General features: G+C 44.7%; 1 protein-coding gene across 1 annotated transcript in view; it reads left to right on the forward strand.

Annotated features, from left to right (window-relative positions):
- The first annotated feature begins 4,732 nt into the window (after nucleotides 1-4,732).
- The window catches only part of NUAK1 (NUAK family kinase 1), a 95,052-nt gene continuing 80,273 nt past the window's right edge, over nucleotides 4,733-19,511 (forward strand). The window contains exon 1 of the mRNA XM_066591477.1: nucleotides 4,733-5,302. Coding sequence (XP_066447574.1) covers nucleotides 5,027-5,302 — 276 coding nt within the window. The 5' untranslated portion in view covers nucleotides 4,733-5,026. The remainder of the gene's footprint in view (nucleotides 5,303-19,511) is intronic.

Below are 19,511 nucleotides of genomic sequence, written 5' to 3' on the forward strand. Positions count from 1 at the left end.
AGTTCGCTGCCTGGCAAACAGCGCTCACAGAAATTCTTACAGTCTCCAGAACAGGAAAATGACATTTTTTCTCTATATCCAAGATGAGATTCCCTTAAAGGCACCCCCATGTCTATGCGCCCTAATAGGGCTTATGGATAGGGGGTGTCTTTATAAGATCCCCCCTTGATTAGCTTCTCCAAAATATCAATATCTACTAGAAAAAACAATCAGCCCTACCTACTGGTAACTAGTGTCCAACTAGTGTCCAACCAGCACCAGCTAATACTCGAATGAGCATCAAGCTCGGCAGACTATGTTCGCTCAACTCTAATGATAATCAAAATTCCAGCATGCAAGCAATGGATATTGATCATGGTCACATGTATAACACCATAACACATGGAAAAAAGATGAATTAGCCACCTATGGCACTCTGGCTTCAGTAATAAGGATGGAATTAGATGTTGCCACTCTTGAAGGCCCAACCAAATGGTTGACTACAATCTTGTACAGGACCTGTTAGCCGTCCACAGGTGTCTATTCCCTTCACAGTTCACCTTGAAGAGGCGATGCCTGTCCCCAAATATCCCTAGTGACTAAATCACCGTATGCAGCAACATATGGGGCAACGGCCATGAAAGCTAATAATTCATGTATGATCTTATTCAAGGTATATAACAGCAGGCACAGTACAACAAAAACTACCGTAATGAGAGCCGTTGGTGTAGGAACATGGACTCCCTTACTATTATAGTGCAGTTACCATGTTCTTTAGCATTGCTATGGCAGTTCCAGCACCTTCCAGTGACTGAGGCTAGCCGTCCCCTGATTAACTGTTCTTCATCCAGGCGGGAATGCATCATTTATTTTAGGAGGGGGCGTTTAGTCAGCTATGATCAGCGCCCCATCCCGCTCTTTGGGATGTTCTGTCTCGGTCATTATTAGAGGGAATTCTGCCACCTAACTTGCCCCGGTGGACGGTTTAAGGTGGTCTAATATTAATGTTTTATCAATATTAATGTATTTATGATGATTAAAGATTAGTTTATGTAATTCTTAATAAATGTATGCAGCCTTTTCAGCCATGTAAGTTGTGTTAGTATTCTATCTTCCTTAGTTTAACAAAAGCCTTATGTCCACGTGCGGATTGGATTCCACATGTGGGACCCGACCGTGGCCGAGGACCCTGCGTTACATGTCTGAGTCCTTTCTGGTCTGTGGATGCGTGCGGGCGCACCGCGTCGGCGTGCATGCGCAGAACTTTTTATTTTTTTGAACTACTGCACTCCGACAGAATCCCACAAAATTGTCTTCATGGCTCTTTCCCACAAGCGGATATCGGCTGATATATGCTGTGATCTGATGCATTGGATTCCAATGCATCAGATCACATGGCCGTATTCCTGAGACGTAAAAGCGCCCGGCCAGGCCAATATAGTGCCGGGTGTTTTTACGTTGGGCCCAAAAGATAGTCCTGGAACTATCTTTTGGGCCGGAATACACCGGCCTCTGCATGGGATCCTATGGGAGCCCATGACAACAGACGGAAGTGGGAGGGAGTTTTGCAGCATTGCTGGCTGCGGACAAAGGGATATGGGCGGAGCTAAGCTCCCGCCCTCTCCCTGCCCCTTGTCCATAGCCATCAATAGGAAAAGGCGGGATGGGCCGGCGCTTAGCTCCGTCCCCGCCCATTGCAAAGAACGAGTGAGGAGGAGAGCAGAGGTGAGCCTGTGATGGGGAGGGAGTGGAAAGGTGCGACGGCATGGTAGTCTCGGCGTATATGCACCGGGACCCATGCCGTCTGAACAGGCGCACAAACGTTTGATTTGTGCGCCCGTTTACCAGTTTTATTTATCCCAACGTAGCGTATATTGTTCGACCGTGAAAATGGCTGGCCAATATACGCTCGTGGGAAAGAAGCCTCAATGGAAGCTTACTGTGCGGGATCTGCACTGAAATGGAGCATGCTGCGATTTGTTTGCCGGACCAAAAGTTCTGCAAAACAAATCCGCATGCTTTAATTCCAGTCTGGACACCCACATTTCTCTATGGGCGTCTTGAACTGCGGATCGTCCGCAATTCAATTCTGCTCATGGATATTGGGCCTTAGTTTATTAAGTTTTGTGTGTGACTTCTATATTCCCATATCACAAGACGAGGTCAGGAACGGAGACAGGAACATAGTCAAGGAATGCCAATGTCAGAACAACTTGAGGTCCTTATGGTCCTTGAGCAGTCCATAAGGACCTCAATACTCAGGCTCTCTCCACAGGGTAAGACTACCTGATATAGGCAGTAGATCGCTAGGAAAAGAATTTCCAGGTGTGTGCTGGCGCTTTAAGAGAGCAAGTAGGTGCGTACATGCGCCATGAAGGTTAAAGACCAGGGTGTTTCAACCCTAAAGGACCAGACACTTTTTAGGGATTTTACCCATGTGGTGGTTTTACTGCCCTATATTTTTCTTCAGTTACCAAAATTGTTTCTGCTGTGTTTTTTTTATGACATATAGGGCAATTTATATATATATATATATATTTTTTTTTTTTTTTTCACAGAATTTTGGCTCGTTTTTTGTTTTAATAGTAAAAAAACTTAATTTTTTAAAATGTATAGTTTATTTTTTAAATTAGTATATTTATGCTAAAATAAAGTTTTAGACATTTTGATATATCATTTGTACAGCGTCAGATTACAGGTCGGATATGGCGGCAGTTTAGATTGGCGTCAGTAGTGAGTCGTTTTTTTTCATGTAGATATTTATTTTATTCTGTAATTTTTTAACTTCTTTTTGTAACTATTTTTTAACATCTATGTTCCCCATGATGTCATGTAACACTTCTAGGGGGGATTCACATTTTTCCATTGTAGCTGGGGCATCCACAGGAGCAGCATCCACAGATGCAAGGGAAAACAATAGTCACTGGCAGGACTGATCTGGGTCTTCTAGAACCCTGCAGCTTTGCCGAGCCAGGGGACACCCAGCGATCACATGATCGCTGGATCGAATAGCGGAAATGGCACTTCTGCTTTCTCTATTCACTATATTTCGTTCATTGAGTGCCAAATATCTTTTATTCCTTGCGTTGTCCGCAGGGTCACACCCCTCCCCTGGATTTTTTTAACCTGTCATTGACTTCTATGTCAGCTTTCTGCGGAAAACACAGAAGGATGACACAAGTCCTATCTTTTCTCACACATATAAAAACAAGTGCGTGAAAGATAAGACGTGCGATTTTTTATTGTGAGACAAACACGCTTGTGAGAACGAATCCATTGAAATCAATGGCTTTGTCGCATTTTACGAGTGTGAGTTTCAGGCGCACATAAACCTACGCAAACACGTTTGTCTATTTAGGCCCTAAACAAGGGGTGCACAACCTTTTCTAGTCTGAGGCGCACATTGCCATACTGAACCACATCCAAAGGCCACAAGGGTATTCCCATGGGAGACATCTAAGCTAAAACCTGAGTATATGCCATAATAAACTGAAGTACATTCCACCTCCAGGACTCCCATCTATTGAGAAAATGGGGGTCACCTCCCCCCATCAACACTTCAGAGAGGAGGAGACCATGCATGTGGCTCTCTCCATTGTTGATGATGACTGTTGAGGTAACGGCCGGCATTTAATGTATATACTATGCCTCTAAGGGCGGCTTCACGCAAGCCTGTTTACACGCGCAAAATATATATTGTTTTTAATGGGTTAATTCACGCTTTCGTGCGTGCATTTCGCGACATGCTCTATTCTTGTGTGCACCAAAGGCACCATAGAAGTCTATGGGGGTGCGCAAATGCGCACTCAATCCCTGCATCCCCGTATCTCACGCACGCCGTCATGCATCGGTTCCTGATCTCTTTTTTTTTACCTTCCTTGTTTTGTTTCCTAGCAACATCTGTATATAAAGCCGCCCCTACGCAACGTAAGGCCGCTTACACAGATGCTGTTTAGCACAATTCTTGTGTTACACCGCCGCCATCAGACAGTCTTATTGACATTCGCATTAAAAAAATGCGCAAGAAGAACGTAAGTGTGCAAGAGCCCTCACAGTGACGGGGTATGTAAAAAAAACGCTGTAACATGCGTTCGAAAACGCCACGCGAAACCGCACGTGCAAGAGCAGCTTATGTATGTAGAGCGCTTTCACACGCATCCATAGAGAACAATAGAGCTCTAAGGGCGCCTCCAGATGGGCGCGTTTTACTGCGTTGTTTGGGCATAGAGGAGTTCATTCTCACTTCTTTTTTGTATCATTTTCACGGGCGCAAAAAAACATGACCTGCTTTATTTTGTGCGTGTTTGTACAGCAAAGAGCCCCGTAGAGGTGTATGGGAGGTGCGAAAAAACACGCACATCGGTGTGCGCTAATTGCTGCGCATCACCTCGTTAGGCTAATTAGCCATTTAAATCAGGGCGGAGTGATTCGCGATCTGATCGCGCAAAATACACTCGTTCACTGCGCAAAAGCGAGCGCATTGTAAAACCGGCTGGTCTGCGGAAGCATCAATGCAGCAAGGAGAAGCTGTGCACATTTATGGTCCAGCAGCCATAGAATGGGCTATCAATGACTGTGGGGCTCATCCCCTCCGGCGTGAGGTACTCCGCCATTACTGCCCCCCGGCATGGCGGCCGCGGACAACCGTTGTCCTGTGTGCTGACCCCGGCTCCCGGCTCCACCGCTGCCGCCTGGAATGTGAGGAGAAGGAGGAGGGAGAGGCCGCTCCACCCACATGGGCTTTCCCTCACACAAGAGGAGAGAACGGGGGATGAAAAGGGCCTCTCACATCAGCCTGCTGCAGCCCGCCAGCAGCATCACCCAGCACGGAGGGCAGGGGAACATGGCATGGGCAGAGGGGCAGCAGCATCCTGGCAGCGGGCGGCACGCACCTCAGGGCGTCGGCTCACACTGACTGCAGCCGGGCACAGCCATTGCAGAGCACACCTGGCACACCATGCCCTGCTGAGGGCACACCTCATGGGGTACTGCTGATTCTAATGTGCCAAACTCTGTGAGCATCCTAGCCGGACTCCCTGCGGGCATCATGGATGGTGATGCTGAGCTGGACAGACTGGATGGCACAGAGCACATGGGGCCAGACAAGGGCACAGTGGGCATGGTGGAGCAGATGAACCTGTCCTCCCCATCCCATTCACCTTCTGAGGAGGAGAGTGCTCCAGAGCTGCTGCTCAAGCAACATGGGGTCAAGCGGCATCACCACAAGCATAACCTGAAGCATCGGTACGAGCTGCTGGAGACGCTGGGCAAGGGCACCTACGGCAAAGTCAAGAGGGCCATAGAGCGCTTTTCTGGCCGGGTGGTAAGTATGTTCCGCAACTTGTGTCTAAGCTTGTCACCGCTCTTCTGAACTTTTCTGAGCGCCATGTAAAAATGGGCGCAGTTGTGATATCGTATCACCGTCTGTCTCTATGGTGATGCGCCAAAGCTAGAGGACCTATATAAAATGTACATGGCCGCCATTATAGCGCATTTACCGCTTGTCATCTACATTTCCTCATTAATGCTATGTGTTCACATGTTGCTGATTTGCGGCAGATTTTCGGTCAGATGTCGCCGCTTCCGTTTTAAGTTCCGTTAAAACGGTGAAATGTGCCATGACAAAGTCTGTTGCAGATCAGTGATAAGGCTTCGGCAGACGAGCGTGTAACGGAATACGCACGCTCCTATGCAGTTTTTTGCGAAGTGAACGTGTATTTAGCGCCCAAGTTTGCGCAGTTACAGAGCGAATTTGTGCAGACACCACTCGTTCACCCTGCCCTGATTTAAAAGGCTAGTTTGCCTAACGAGGTGCCCGTGATCGTGGGTATGTGCTGCCATAGACCTCAGTGGGCACAAAAAAGAAAGTTCGAATGAATCCATTGGAATCAATGGGTTCTACTCTCCGTCACGGCGTTTCACGCTCGTCTGTTGAACGCTGTCATTGCACAGATGGGTGTGATGTCGGCCACCTGCGATTTTACAATAATTTTCCTGCGTGTGCGATTTGTTTGGAGATAAAAACGCATAATTTGCATCAGATTTATACCGTTTCTTCACGCACGTTTTTCACGCTCTTGAAACATTTTGCATGCATTTCCAATAATAAAATGGTTGAAGAACGCTTTGCACTCTCATGCAGATCACACGGCCCGCGAGCGCGATGTATTGTTTTCAGGTTCCCTTAGAAAATAATGGGCGATTCTAGAACAGGACGCGCGCCAAAATTGGTCCGAGAAGAAAAATCGATCATGTGAATTATCATATTTAATTCAATGGGTTCTTTTTTGTAAAGTTTTGCCCATCACGCCATCGGATAGAACGGAAAATTGCCTGTGGATAGGGGATAGCTTGCTGATCAGTGGGGGTCTCCATTCATAGTGACATCACTTGGGGGGGAGACCCCCACAGTGACAGGGAAGCGAGAAATGGTAGTCGTGAAATACCTGAGCGGCGCTCACTTGGGTGTTTCCATCAGTATCACTGAAATGAATGGAGCGCTGATCGCACGTGTGCAGCCGACGCTCCATTCTGAGTGACGTCATTGTGGGGAGAAGAGACCCCCACAGTGACAGGAGAGCGAGATCAGCTAGGAGACCCCCACCGATGAGCAACTCCTGTGATTGGATAGGGGATAACTTGAAATTCTGGTACAATCCTTTTAAGAACCTTCGAAAAGTTGAGTTCCAAGCCCAAAGGAAGGTGTAAGGGCCGCCTTCTTGTTTGTCACCCAGCTTTCCAAGAAACACGTGACTAGGGAATGATTGATTCCGGGAAGAAGCGATAAGGATTTACTGCTCAGGTTCTTTGCCCTTTAAACAGGGGTTTTCCAATGAGTTATCATTTGTTTAATGAAGAATTCTACAACTTCTTTGTTTTTGTCTATTAACCCCTAACCATCTGTAAGATTCTGCTTGCTGTCCCTAAATGAGAACACTCTTATTTACACTCATCAGGGAAAACAATGTCTGATACATTGTATATACACGTCTATACCTTGAACATTTGTTACAATGTATCAGTATAGAAAACGTTTTCAGTCTCTGGTAACATACACAATACATTGCCTAGACTAGATCCACTTGTAGCAGATACTCAGCTCTGTAAATGTAATACTGTTGTGCAGTTTTCTGTAGAAGATTCACTGACAGCAAGCAGACAATGGACGAAGTTTCCAAGATACAATGTGTGACATGTAGATGATGGTCACTTTGTTCTGGACCCCTCCCAGCATTTTCCTATCCCATGAGCGCCCTGTGAGGTCTCACAACAGTTTATCTAACCTTTGGACCCAAACGGGCTGCAGACAGAGCTGTGTGTAACAGTGTCGCTGCTGCTCTCAGTCAGGCGGCTCAGTGTGCCAGCGATCCAGCCTGGATGCAAAGCAGGGACAAGCCAGGGGGTGTCAGGTCCAAGAGAGATATTCCTAGTGACGTCTGGCACCTCGCCTCCCGCATGCCAGAGGGAAGGACTGGAGCACAGGGGCATGTTAAGTGTATTTTCAGATAATCTTCCAAATATGTTGCCTGTGATGCAGCCAAGCGTTGCCGCATGCATGATGTGACCTATTAAATCATGCTGTTATAACCGTCACTCCATTGTAAGCAATCCAGAGCCAATTTAAAGGGCTTTTCTCACGACTCTTCATATGGAAGCTGCGCTGATCGTTGCATCTAATACCTTCAACAAACAGCTGATTTTTGTCATTGGTTGTATATACATAGAAGTGAATGGCCGACCAGGGTGCATGGATGGTTGCATCCACCGGAGTGAGAGCTGCTGTCTGTAAGCTGCATCATAGTGAGAAGGCGTAAATAAAACCATTGCCCAAAGCAACCAATTACAGTCCAGTTTTCATTTTTCCAGTGCAGATTAGGTGCTACAAGCAATGATGTGATTGGTTGTTCTGGATAACTTTATATATAAGGCATGTAGTGTAGCTCTGATGTCTGCAGGGGTCAAAGACCCCTGCCATGTGAAAGGACAGCACTACTATAAATAGGGACGACCAATCACAAATTTATCATCAGAGCACATGACCTGCAAGCTACAGCTTGGCATGAGATCAGTAATGGACTAAATACTGTTGTATTAACAAGTAGAATGAGCAAAGCAGACACCTTTGTAGTTGGCAGAGCTTTCACATTCAGGCCTGGTACTATGCAAGTAGCGCCAGAGACAATTGGGTGCAACTTGCATCGGACAGTATACCCGTCTGTGTGCGGTCTGATCTGTGGGTACAGTGGATAAAGCATGTCGTATTACTTATCCGTGATACAAACCAGAATAGGGTCTACAGCAAACGAGTTGCCAGTGTTTTGGCAGGTATGTGCACGTAGGAATGAACGAGAATCATGCAGTCTAAACACGCTTCCTAAGCGTGGACGAGCCGTGATGGCGTCACCAGCTTGTCCGCTGGGGCAAATGAGAATCGTGAGATTCTCGTTGTGTCTAAAAGAGCCATAAGTGTCTGATATATGCTGACCCAACTTCTGGAACCCTCTTCCATCTCCAGAATTGTCACTGATCCCGTCCCAGCTTACTTCCTTGGTGGTGGCCAATATTATGGAAATAGCTGTTCTATGCTGTTTTGGGGCTGAAGTCAACGGGAGTTGTGTAAACGGTGTAACGCAGTGAGTCATAGTGTTTCTGAATCTCAAAAGTTACCAAAATAGCATAGAACGGCGAGTCCATAACATCGCCCACCGATGGTGGCATGGAGCAGCGGACCTGTATTCTCAATTTAGCCATGAGATGGGAATATGCCTTTAATAGATAACCCAAAAACTTAGGCACTTAGGCGACCCACCTCATCAGCAGTCATGAGCTGCCATGTATCTTGACATCATATCACATAGGTTCTATCTCTCTAGCTTGAAGTATTACATCTTTGTGCAAAATGGGCGATGAAAGCCCTGTCATTGCTGCAATCCATAGCGATGCTACTACTCGTATTACTATGGACCTCTGTTGTACATGCACCTACGTGGGGTCTGCTTGCCCCCCATTACGGCAGCACTGCAGATTACCTTTATTAGACACCCTTTATCCATTGCTATGTTTTTTGCATTGTATGATATTGTACTGTACGTTTCTTGGTAACTGCTGTAAATACGGCTTCTAGTTCTCATCAGTCAGATAAGTGCTTCTGCACAACAAGAACATGAAGAATGGTAATACATAAGCAAGTGACAGAGCTGGCCTGTTGTTATAGCAACGTGGCATCTTCTGCCGGCGTTACTGTATTACATGGCGGTGCGAGGCCGTGGGATTAGAATATTGGGCAAGAACTGAAACCTATCGGAAAAATGTAAGTCAGGTCCCCTATAGATAGATGAGCAGCAGGATTTTTCTTCGACGGACCTACTTGGGCCGAAATGATGTACGTGCCGCGTCCTTCTGCTTATGTTCTCGTTCTGCTTGTGGTTCACAATAAAGTATAAACTTAAAAGAGTATACTAAGGATTGAATTTTCCCACAGAAGACGATCATAAGAATTTATTGGTGGGGGTCTGAGCTGGGACCCCACTGATGTATCCAAGTGCTCATTTCCAGCCAAGAGTAGACTGCAGATGGAGAAGACAAGACTTTACTGTAGCGTTTGCCCTTGGCAGTAGCTTTACATGGATATTATATACAGTCCATCATTTGGATGATGTCACACAGTAGGTATGTGGCTTACGTTATTGTATAGGTGACATGCAAGTGATTTCATATATCAGCCTTCCCGTTCCGAGTGTTGTAATGTGTTATGTTATTCACTGGCATTAAATACTTGTAACACTCTTTGTGCAGTGAAAGGTTGGGGATATTTTCCAACAGACTTGCTGGAATTGCAAGAAAATGTTGTGATTTTCTTTTCATATTCAGATTTTTTTTTTATTCTGCCGTTCACCCTAGCCAGATGTGACATAGAACAGATGTGTGCTGCCAGGGGTACAGTCAGATCCAATGCACAGTCCCGGGCTGGTGAATAATGCAGCACTTCCCAACTTTGGGCTTCATTTTTCCATCTCCTGAGTTTTCAGGATTTTCTAACATGAACTTGTGATTTCTCTTCACATTATTGCACGTACCACCCGTGTACCTCCTGACTTCACACGCAAAATACAATCAGACAGGTTCACCATACACCCCAATCAGTCATAGCATTCAAACCACTGGCAGCTGAAGTTAAAACAATGTGCGATTGTATCAAGGGGAGGGATATATTAGGCAGCAATGGAACAACTACAAGGGAAGTTGAAGTTTGGCTGGTTTCGCATCTAACCGGAGGTTCTGTCGCAGATCCGGATCTAAATACCGGAAGAAAACGCACTGCATGCAGCACTTTTTCTTCTGTCTAAAAGCCGGGCAACTGAGTGGAAACCGAATGGACCCCATTATAGTCAATGTGGTCCGTTTGACGCTGTTCGGTTCCATCTTGAGACGGATCTGTTTGGCAACGGGGATTCCCCTTTCCTGCTCTCCGAATGGAACAGGAAAGTGTAACTCTGGGCACAGATGTGAAACCACCCTTGGTTCATGATGTTGATGTGTTGGCATCAGGAACAAAGAGCTAGTGTAAAGCTGCCCATGCTCCTCAATAACTGTAGGCCCAACACTTGTCCATCAGACAGCTGTTTCTCCCATCTCCGCATGAACGCTGAGTATGGCCGAAACTTCATATGTTTTACATAGAAAGGGAATAAAAAGGTTTATTAGAATTAGAATTTTGCCATTATCTGTACAGGAAATGTTGGAAGGCTCCTATACACATATGACAGTTATCTAGTCCTGCCCCAAATTGGCATGTTTGGATGACTTTTAATGGGTATAGGGGCTTCAAAGATTTGCCCAAATTGTGATGACTAGATGACTGGGTCAGAGCCACAGGTCTTGTGGGGTATTCGCAGAATGTAGTAGTTAGTTTCTACCAAAAGTGGTCCAAAGGACAGGATCATGCATGCCCAAGGCTCCTTGATGCGCACGAGGATCTGGAGCAGATGTAGTAGACTAGTGCATGTGGACAGTAAGGGCTCTTTCACAAGAGCGTATGTGCAATCGCACACGCTTCAGTGCAAAGTATTTGTGCTACGAACGAGGTAGATTTGTGGACGTATTGGTGCATTGTAATGTATTTTTTGCACATGCAGGGCATGTTTTTTTTTTGTGCACAGGACACTGCCATGCCCTGATTTAAATGGCTATGTAGCCTAATGAGACCCAGTTGTGTCTTTTTTCCTTGTAATGGCGCAGCGTGATGTGCAAATGCGTGTGCAAATGCTCAACTCCCATAGACCCCTGGTGCACAAATGCGCAGAAAGATGGAGATGTGAATAAACCTATTGAAATGAATGGGTTCCATTCTTTGCTTATTGTGCACGCAAGTTTTGCAAGCATAGAAACGCGTGCAAATAGGCCCCTGTAAAGGAGCCCTTAGGCTGCCTTCACAGAGGCGAGTGCGATATGGGGCCGTGACTGTCACCCCCATATTGAGCTCCCCACCTGTGAAAGCCCCTGTGATGCGAGGTGTTTTCATGTGAAAACAGCCCAGCATTACTGTGGGGATGAAGGAAATCCGTGGCTGGCACATTGCTTTCATTGGGGCCGGTGCTGCTGCCACCGGCCGCATTGAAAACAATGGAGCTGCGATACGAGATCTCGCAGCCAGATAAAACATGCTGCGATGTGTTTCCCACATGGCACCGTGATGCGATGCTGTGCAGGTAAGCATCGCTCACGTGTATGACCCCATTTAAAAGAATGGGTTCATATTTGTGCGTCTCACAAAGCACAAATCTCACATGATTTTCACGTCAGCCTAATAGAATGGTGCCAGAACATACAGTGCAGCTTGCTGCATATGGGGTTGTGTAGTCGTAGATTGGTCAGAGTGCCCATGTAGACCCATGCCCAACTCAGAATGCTCCTACAAAGAGCACGTGTGCTTCAGACCTGGACCATGGAGCAATGGAGGAAGGTAGGCTGGTCTGGAGAATAATACTCCCTTTTACATTGTGTGGATGGCTGAGTGCAAGTCTGTTGCTTAACTGCAGAAGAGATGCACTATGGGAAGAAGGCAAGCTGGTGGAATCAGTGGGATACTTTGGTCAATGTTCTGCTGGGAAACCTCAGGTTGTGACATTGATATGGATGTGCTTGCAAATTGTGAAAATCACACCAGCAAAACGTGATGAAGGGTAGCCATTGATTTCAATGGTTTTGGTTTCACGAGCACGTTTCTTGTGTGCAATTTTTGGAATTTGACCACCGCTGATTGGCAAGGGGTTACCTTCTCCGATGAGTCCCATTTTCTGCTTCATCGAAGGGATGGACGTTGGCTTGTCAGCTCCGACCTAGCGTACATTTCTAGTTTAATATTTGCCAGTTTCTGGTGTAAATTATACATGAATCTGTAGTTCCGGGGCAGCCACAAAGTGGCAGGGCCTGCGCAGAAAGAAGAAAAGGCGCAAGTTTTTGCTTACTTGCTTGCAAAAAAACTTTTTTTTATGCCACAAACTGTCAGAAAAGTTTTCATAAATGTGCCCCATAAAGTTTCATCCGCTTCCAACAACGTCATTGTTTCTGTCAATGAGTGTACATTGAGCTCAGTAACATATGAAGTAATGTAATGTTTTACAAGTGGTGACTGCAGTCAGTTAGAATTGTATCAGCTAGATTCTTTTCATGATCTAATATACTAATATACAAGAACAGAGCAGATGACTGATATTGGGTTCATTTGAACTTTAATTAAAACGTCAACACTTCATTTCATTACGGATTCAAACAAACAGGAGGGAGCCTGTAAATAATGTAAGCCTGCCCTCTGCATTATTCAGTATCCCCAGTACACGCTCTACCCTGTTATTCCTGAGCAGTCTGTCGGTGTCCAGGGTCCACATCCTATACGAACAATTACTGCTGGACTACAATGCTTTTATGGAGCTTAATTAAAATATATGAGGAGGTTAAACACAGCGCATTTCATGGCGCTAACCCAATAGGAGTAACCTTCTCACTGCCAGGTGTATATGTGCTAACTCTGACGTATACACACTTCTGACTTTGCTTTCTGAACTAGGGGATTTTTTAATGGACTTTATGTTTCTACCGTAGTATATACATTTTGGAGAGGAGTAAAAAAATTCTAAAAATGCTCAAATAAAGGTAAAAGGTAGAGTGCCCTAATGCAAGCACCGAGTCATGACTGACTCCTGGGGTGATCTCACATCGGGTCGTTTTCTTGGCAGACTGTTTTGCAGGGTGGTTTGCCATTGCCTTCCCAAGTCATCTGCTACCTCCAGCAAGCTGGGTACTCATTTTACTGGCCTCAGAAGGATGAGTCAACATTGAGCCGGCTACCTGAACCATGCAGGGATTGAACTTGCAACCTTCAGGTCGTGAGTGAGAGCTTTGGACTGCATTTCTGCTTCATTAGCGCTCTATCACATAGGACTCTATGAATTAAAAGTGAAGGGCAGCTTTTACTCAATCGTTTTGTAAGATCAGTTTACAGTAATGGTGACTGATGTTGCTGTAGTTTCAGACTACACTTTCCCTGAAATGGCAATATAGGTAGAGTGGTAGTCTTCATATGCATCTGTCACTGCTCACGCCTGTTATTAGATATCGGCACAGTGTTAGTAAATTTAGTGTCCGAGCACAGCTGGTGATGTCACCATCTTCTGCACACCCGCTTCCTGATGATCATTGTAGGCCAATCGATCAGCTGATGGATAGGGATCCTGAGCGGCAGGTCCCTGTCAATCAACTACTGATGACCTATCCTCTGACCCATCACTTGTAAAAAAATTTTTTAAAAAGCGGGTATACTTGTATTATATTATAGTCAGTGGAGTCCATCCAGCGCTGCTTGTTTCTGTCATTGGCCTTCCATTGTACTGCTCCCAGGATGGGGAAGGAATACAGAATACATAAGGGTGATGTGACCACGGCCTTAGGGTATATTCGAATGGCAGAATGCACTGTGAAAAAATTCCAGGTGAGTTTCGCCTCTAAAATCCACATCAAACCGGCTTCCTTTGACGCAAATTTTCACACGGGTCCACATGTCAATAGGCAAAAATGTGTGGGCGGAATTTCCAAGCGGAAAATCTAGTCTACGTGCGTGTCAATATCAAGAACTGATATGTCACTTATTTTTAGTTTTCACGCCATTTCCACTTAAAAATTCCGCACGTGAATTTTGCCCATTGACAGTACGAATTCCACAAGTGGATCTGCGTGAAAATCCGCATCAAAGAGGTGGAATTCTCATGCGATTTTTTTTTTTTCCATGGTGAATTTTGCATTGTGAACATACCCGTACTGTGACGCTGAAGCGTGTTTTCCTATGTAGCACTGTGGTGGGATATAAAGGTTATGAAGGTCCCGGGGAAGTTCAGAAGGCTTTCTAGTATTTTGTAGAACATAAACAGCCTTTCTGTCTTTAAGATGGAATTTGCCTTTAAATACAATTTTAGTCTAATTCTGTTGGCAAAACAATACAAACTGTAAGAATGCAGAATTCCAGATGTATCTCGAAATAAAACATTTAGCCAATAATATAGTAATAGCTCTGTTTAGGATTAAACCATTATTGAGCAGTAACGCCTAGATCCTGGGGGATTAGCTGCATTATTATTCACTCGGTTGCTTAGAGTTTGACTATATGGACTTTGCATCTGTGGTTATAGCATGGAAAACAATGCAGTAAATTTATAGAAAAACATTTTAGCAAGTTTTTGGAGTCGATGTGTTTTGGCTTTTTATCCACCCATATCATAACCTTATAATATTGGATGGCACTCCTTTGCTAGGACTCGCTCTGATTTGTATTGCTGTCACTGGTGAGAGCTAACAAGTCTGCTATATGCAACAGGAACAGATGGAGGAGCGTTCTTTCAAAATGATTCAAGTTCATTTTTAAAGATTTTACTGCAGATTTATGAAACCGTCTAAAATAAAAAATTTTGCCTGGTTTAGACACGATTATTGCTCAAAAGATGTATTTTGAGTGACTTCTGATAATCGTTGTGTGCATTTGCAGGGCAATGTGATCGCTCAAAGGTTGAGCGATCACTTTGCGCTCCGAGTGGGGTATGCAAAAGACAAGCGGGGATGCTTATCTTCTGCATCCAGCAGTTCTTTGCTCACAGCGCCAGGCTGATATACAGCTGAGCGCTCCGAGCGGGGTATGCAGAAGAAAAGCAGGGCCGCTTGTCTTCTGCATCCAGCTGTTCTCCGCTCAGGGTGCCCGGCTGTTAAATAGCCGAGCGCTCCGAGCGGGGTATGCAGAACACAGCTGGACCGCTGTGTTCTTTATACCCTGGCTGTGTTCAGGGAGCAGGATACAGCTGAAACAATAGTATCAGCTGTATCCCACTGTGAACTCCTGATAAGGCTGATCGTTCTCTATCAGCATGCTGAAAGACAACGATGAGCGACTGCTTAACGAAAACTGCAGGATGTCAGTGCAGTTACACACAACGATTATCGCTCAAAAGACGGCTTCGAGCTATTTTTGAGTGATAATCGTTGTGTCTAAATCAGCCTTTAGTCGCCCCTTACAACCAATCAGATCACAGCTTTCATTTTGAGGAATATAAAATGAAAGCTGTGTTTTGATTGGTTACTAAAACAGTTTTTCCTTTAGACAGTTTCATAAATCTCCCCCAATATGCCTTATGGTACAGTACTAATCCCTTTGCTTCTGTTTGCATGTCTTCTAAGCAATATTCAAGCAAAGTGTTTATACAATGGGAAATAAGCATCGCCTTCTAGACATATAAACAGGAGCAGAGGGATTCGGACTGTATCAGAAGGTGCAAAATCTGTGAAGGGAGTCTGTCAGCTCTAACACGCTGCCCAGTCTGCAGGCATGATGTTATAGAGCAGAAGCAGCTGAGCGGATTGATATATAGCTTTATGGGGAAAGATTCAGTAGAGCTTGTATTTTATTCATTTATATCTCTGCTCATTCTGATCTGAATAGTCCAGTGGGCGGAGCTATCAGTGATTGACAATTATCTGTGTATGAGTGTACTTACAGGGGTAGCTGTCGCTGATAGCCCCGCCCATTGGACCGTTCAGCTCAGAATGAGCCGAGCTATAAAGGAATAAAGTACAAGTTCTACTGAATCTTTCCCCATAACACTATAACTATATATATATATATATATATATATATATATATATATATATATATCTCAATCAATCTGCTCAGCTACTCCGGCTCTATAACATCATGCCTGCAGTTTGGGCAGTGTGTTCCAGCTGACAGGTTCCCTTTAAAAATGGACTTGACTCATTTTGGAAAGTTGCTCCTCAATTACCCTTACAGACTGTATCTATGCTATACGTTAGCAGTTCAATATATACATATAGCCGAAGGGCAAAGAAGGGAATAATTTTGATTGACTAGACTTGCTGTTCTAAAATGCTCTGTGCAGATTGCCTTTCCTTAGGCTGGTGCACACTTGTAAAAGAATCACTGTTACTTCCACAAGACGTCTTATTATTATGTGTGCAGTTCCGTGTGCCATCCATAAGCAATCTGTGTGTCTTTTTTTTCCATATACCATCCGTTTTTCACATCCACGTATAAAACTGAAACAAGCCCAATTCTTTTGGGCTTGTACTCTCGGACCGCACACAGAGGGCACCTGAGTGCAGTCCGTATGTGTGGGAACAGGCTCGGTGCTGTGCTTTCCACATTGAGGCTGTATGCTGTCCACGGGGAGTCCTTAAACTGGTTCCACATGGACAAAAAAAGCACTAGCTGGGGGTCTTAGATTCTACATCCAGGAGACCCCTAGATGGGCTCTAATCTACGCCACTGTATAGTCATATTGTACCATGTGGTATATGATTTTTTTTGTGGTAACCCTCTGTATAGGAAAGCGCTGTGTAAAATTAGCCTTCTTTTGGATGTTTTTGATTCTATATCCCTAATTTCTCTTTGTCCATCCGTCCACTCCGTCTGTCAGAATCAGGTGAGGTATCATGACATTCTCTTAGTATGTAACATTATCCAAGCAGTGCAATAGCGTACATTGTAGACAAAGTATGTGGAGCACAATAGTGGTTTTGTCTGGGGACAATGGGCTATGTAATGTATGCATACTTCTAGCTAGTCTTTAAACACTAAACATTCAAGCAATGCATCTAATATGCTGTTTGCACAAACAAGTGGTTTGCACGGCCAAGTCATGTTTGTTCTGCGCACATTACACTCCTGTATCTGATGCTATTAGTAAGTTCGGAACAGAAAATCCCACTTGGTCTGTGAAGGGTCTTGTGCCAAGCTGGGCCATTTTAGTAGGGGGCTTGCAGAAAGATGTTTAGATGATTTGTCATGTGTTGGTATATCATTGGCAATAATCCTTGTTATTCGCTGGCGTTGTCTGTAGGACCAGCGCCTCATGTGGTAGTTCAGAGTTAGCAGCAGAGGGGCTCAACATTTTAAAGTGTATCTCCAATTCTGCATTAAGGAAATATGATAAATAATGCAGGTGGGAATGAGGAATGAAGTGGCACGGCTGCTGCTTTTCCCCTTTTCTGCTGTCCATGCACTTCTAATCCAGTTTTGAGATGAACAGCCCAGTCATTTGTAATAGATTGGTCATTAGGGATACACTAAAAGCCTTTTACATGGCGTCCCTAGCAACCAGTCTATCTCAGATTACTCAAATCTTAAAGGGGTTGCTCAGTCATATACAAATCCAACTAAAAGAAGTTCTCTAACAAAATGAAGTTATCCCCTACCTATAAGCTATCTGATTTATGGGGTCTGACCACAAGGACACCCTCCGATCACAGGAATGGGAATCTTGAAGATCCCAGAGGTCAATACAGAGATCTCTCCCATCATCTATTTATATCAAGGACTGTGACTGTAACAAGGGGGCATCCCCTACTTCTAGAGGAAAGAACGTTTCTACACCAACATAGAAGGGGGTTCTTTACTGTAAGAGCAGTGAGACTATGCAACTCTCTGTCTGAGGACGTGGTGATAGTGAACTCACTAAAAGAGTACAAGAGGGGCCTGGACGGCTTTCTTGTATGTGAGAATAATAGATATTATAGTCACCGGTTACTCCAGAAGTGTTGTTGATCCAGTTATTTATTTGGATTCCAGTATATACTAATGTGAAGGGCCCCATGTGGCACAGAGTGTTAGGGCAGCAGAAATGCTCGGAACTCTCACTCGTGACCTGAAGGTTGTGGATTCAATCCCCATTTGGTCCCGGTAGCCGGCTCAAGTTTGACTCATCCTTCTGAGGTCAGTAAAATGAGTACCCAGCTTGCCGGGCAGTAAAAGATGACTGGGTAGGCAATGGCAAACTACCCCACAGAAACGGTCTGCCAAGAAAACGTCGCGATGTGACGTCACCCTAGGAGTCAGTCATGACTCGGTGCATGCACCATGGGACTTTACCCATACTATATAGTAATGTGCAAAACAAATGCATCTAAGTCTTATGGATGCTTTAATAATGTTTTGTGGATTTTTATGGGGCTGTAAATGACTCCTCTATCTATTCTGATTGCCAGATTTGGAGTTGGGAAGGAATATTTTTCCCTAAAATAAGCAAACTGGCTTCTACCTCATCGGGGTTGTTTGCTTTCCTCTGGATCAACATTGCAAGATAAGATGAACTGGATGGACATGTGTCTCTTTTCAGCCTTTGTATTACAAACTAGGTGACTGTGTTACCCCCGACCAACACACTCAGGGTGGCTGAGGGCAGTGCAGGCGACGACAGGAAAAGGGAATCTTCTGGCCGAACGGCTCTGTTTTATGACGGAACTGAACATCGCTGAATGGATCCCATTACTGTAATGGGGTCTGTTCGGTTTCCACTAAGCTGCCCGGAATTTTGTGCCGAATCTCCGACTGAACCTCCAAACACAGGTTCCAGCGCAGATGTGAGAGCGGCCGAAGTATTGCTGTTCTGTTCCTTGCAATGTCATCCCACACAGATCTTGATGTTCACTTGTCAACAGGACTGAAGCGATTCATCTGTTTGCTGCCAAGTGACAAACCCTCACACTCAGCAGGAAATAATTACAGACATATTTAGTCTTTCTTCTGAGATAGAACTCGCATGTTATTAACTCCATAGCTCTGTGCATTAAATTTAGGGTAAAAATATAAAACTCATTGAATTGTCTATTCTATGAGCAACCAGCGAGTAACTATAGCAATGTAACATCTGTTATGCGGAGTCATCCACTCCGAGCATCTTAGTGTTTGTATCATACGGAGATACACAGGAGAGACGAGAGGTGTGTCTTTTCATATATCCATCCAATATCCTGGATTCCTACCAGAAATGGCCTAGCAGATGTTTAATGCATGCTGGGTGTTTTCTCCACTGTAGAAATACGGTCAAGAAGAACTCAAAAGTCAATTTTAGGTTTTCACTCTGTGTGGTTTTTAATATGGTTGCTGGTAGAACGCCTAAATTCATTGCTTTAACATTATTGCATGATGCTTAAAAAAAACTTTCTATGTTGGAAAATAATGTAAGGTATGTATAGTT

This window comes from Eleutherodactylus coqui, chromosome 2, assembly GCF_035609145.1.
Source record: "Eleutherodactylus coqui strain aEleCoq1 chromosome 2, aEleCoq1.hap1, whole genome shotgun sequence".
NCBI lineage: Eukaryota > Metazoa > Chordata > Amphibia > Anura > Eleutherodactylidae > Eleutherodactylus > Eleutherodactylus coqui.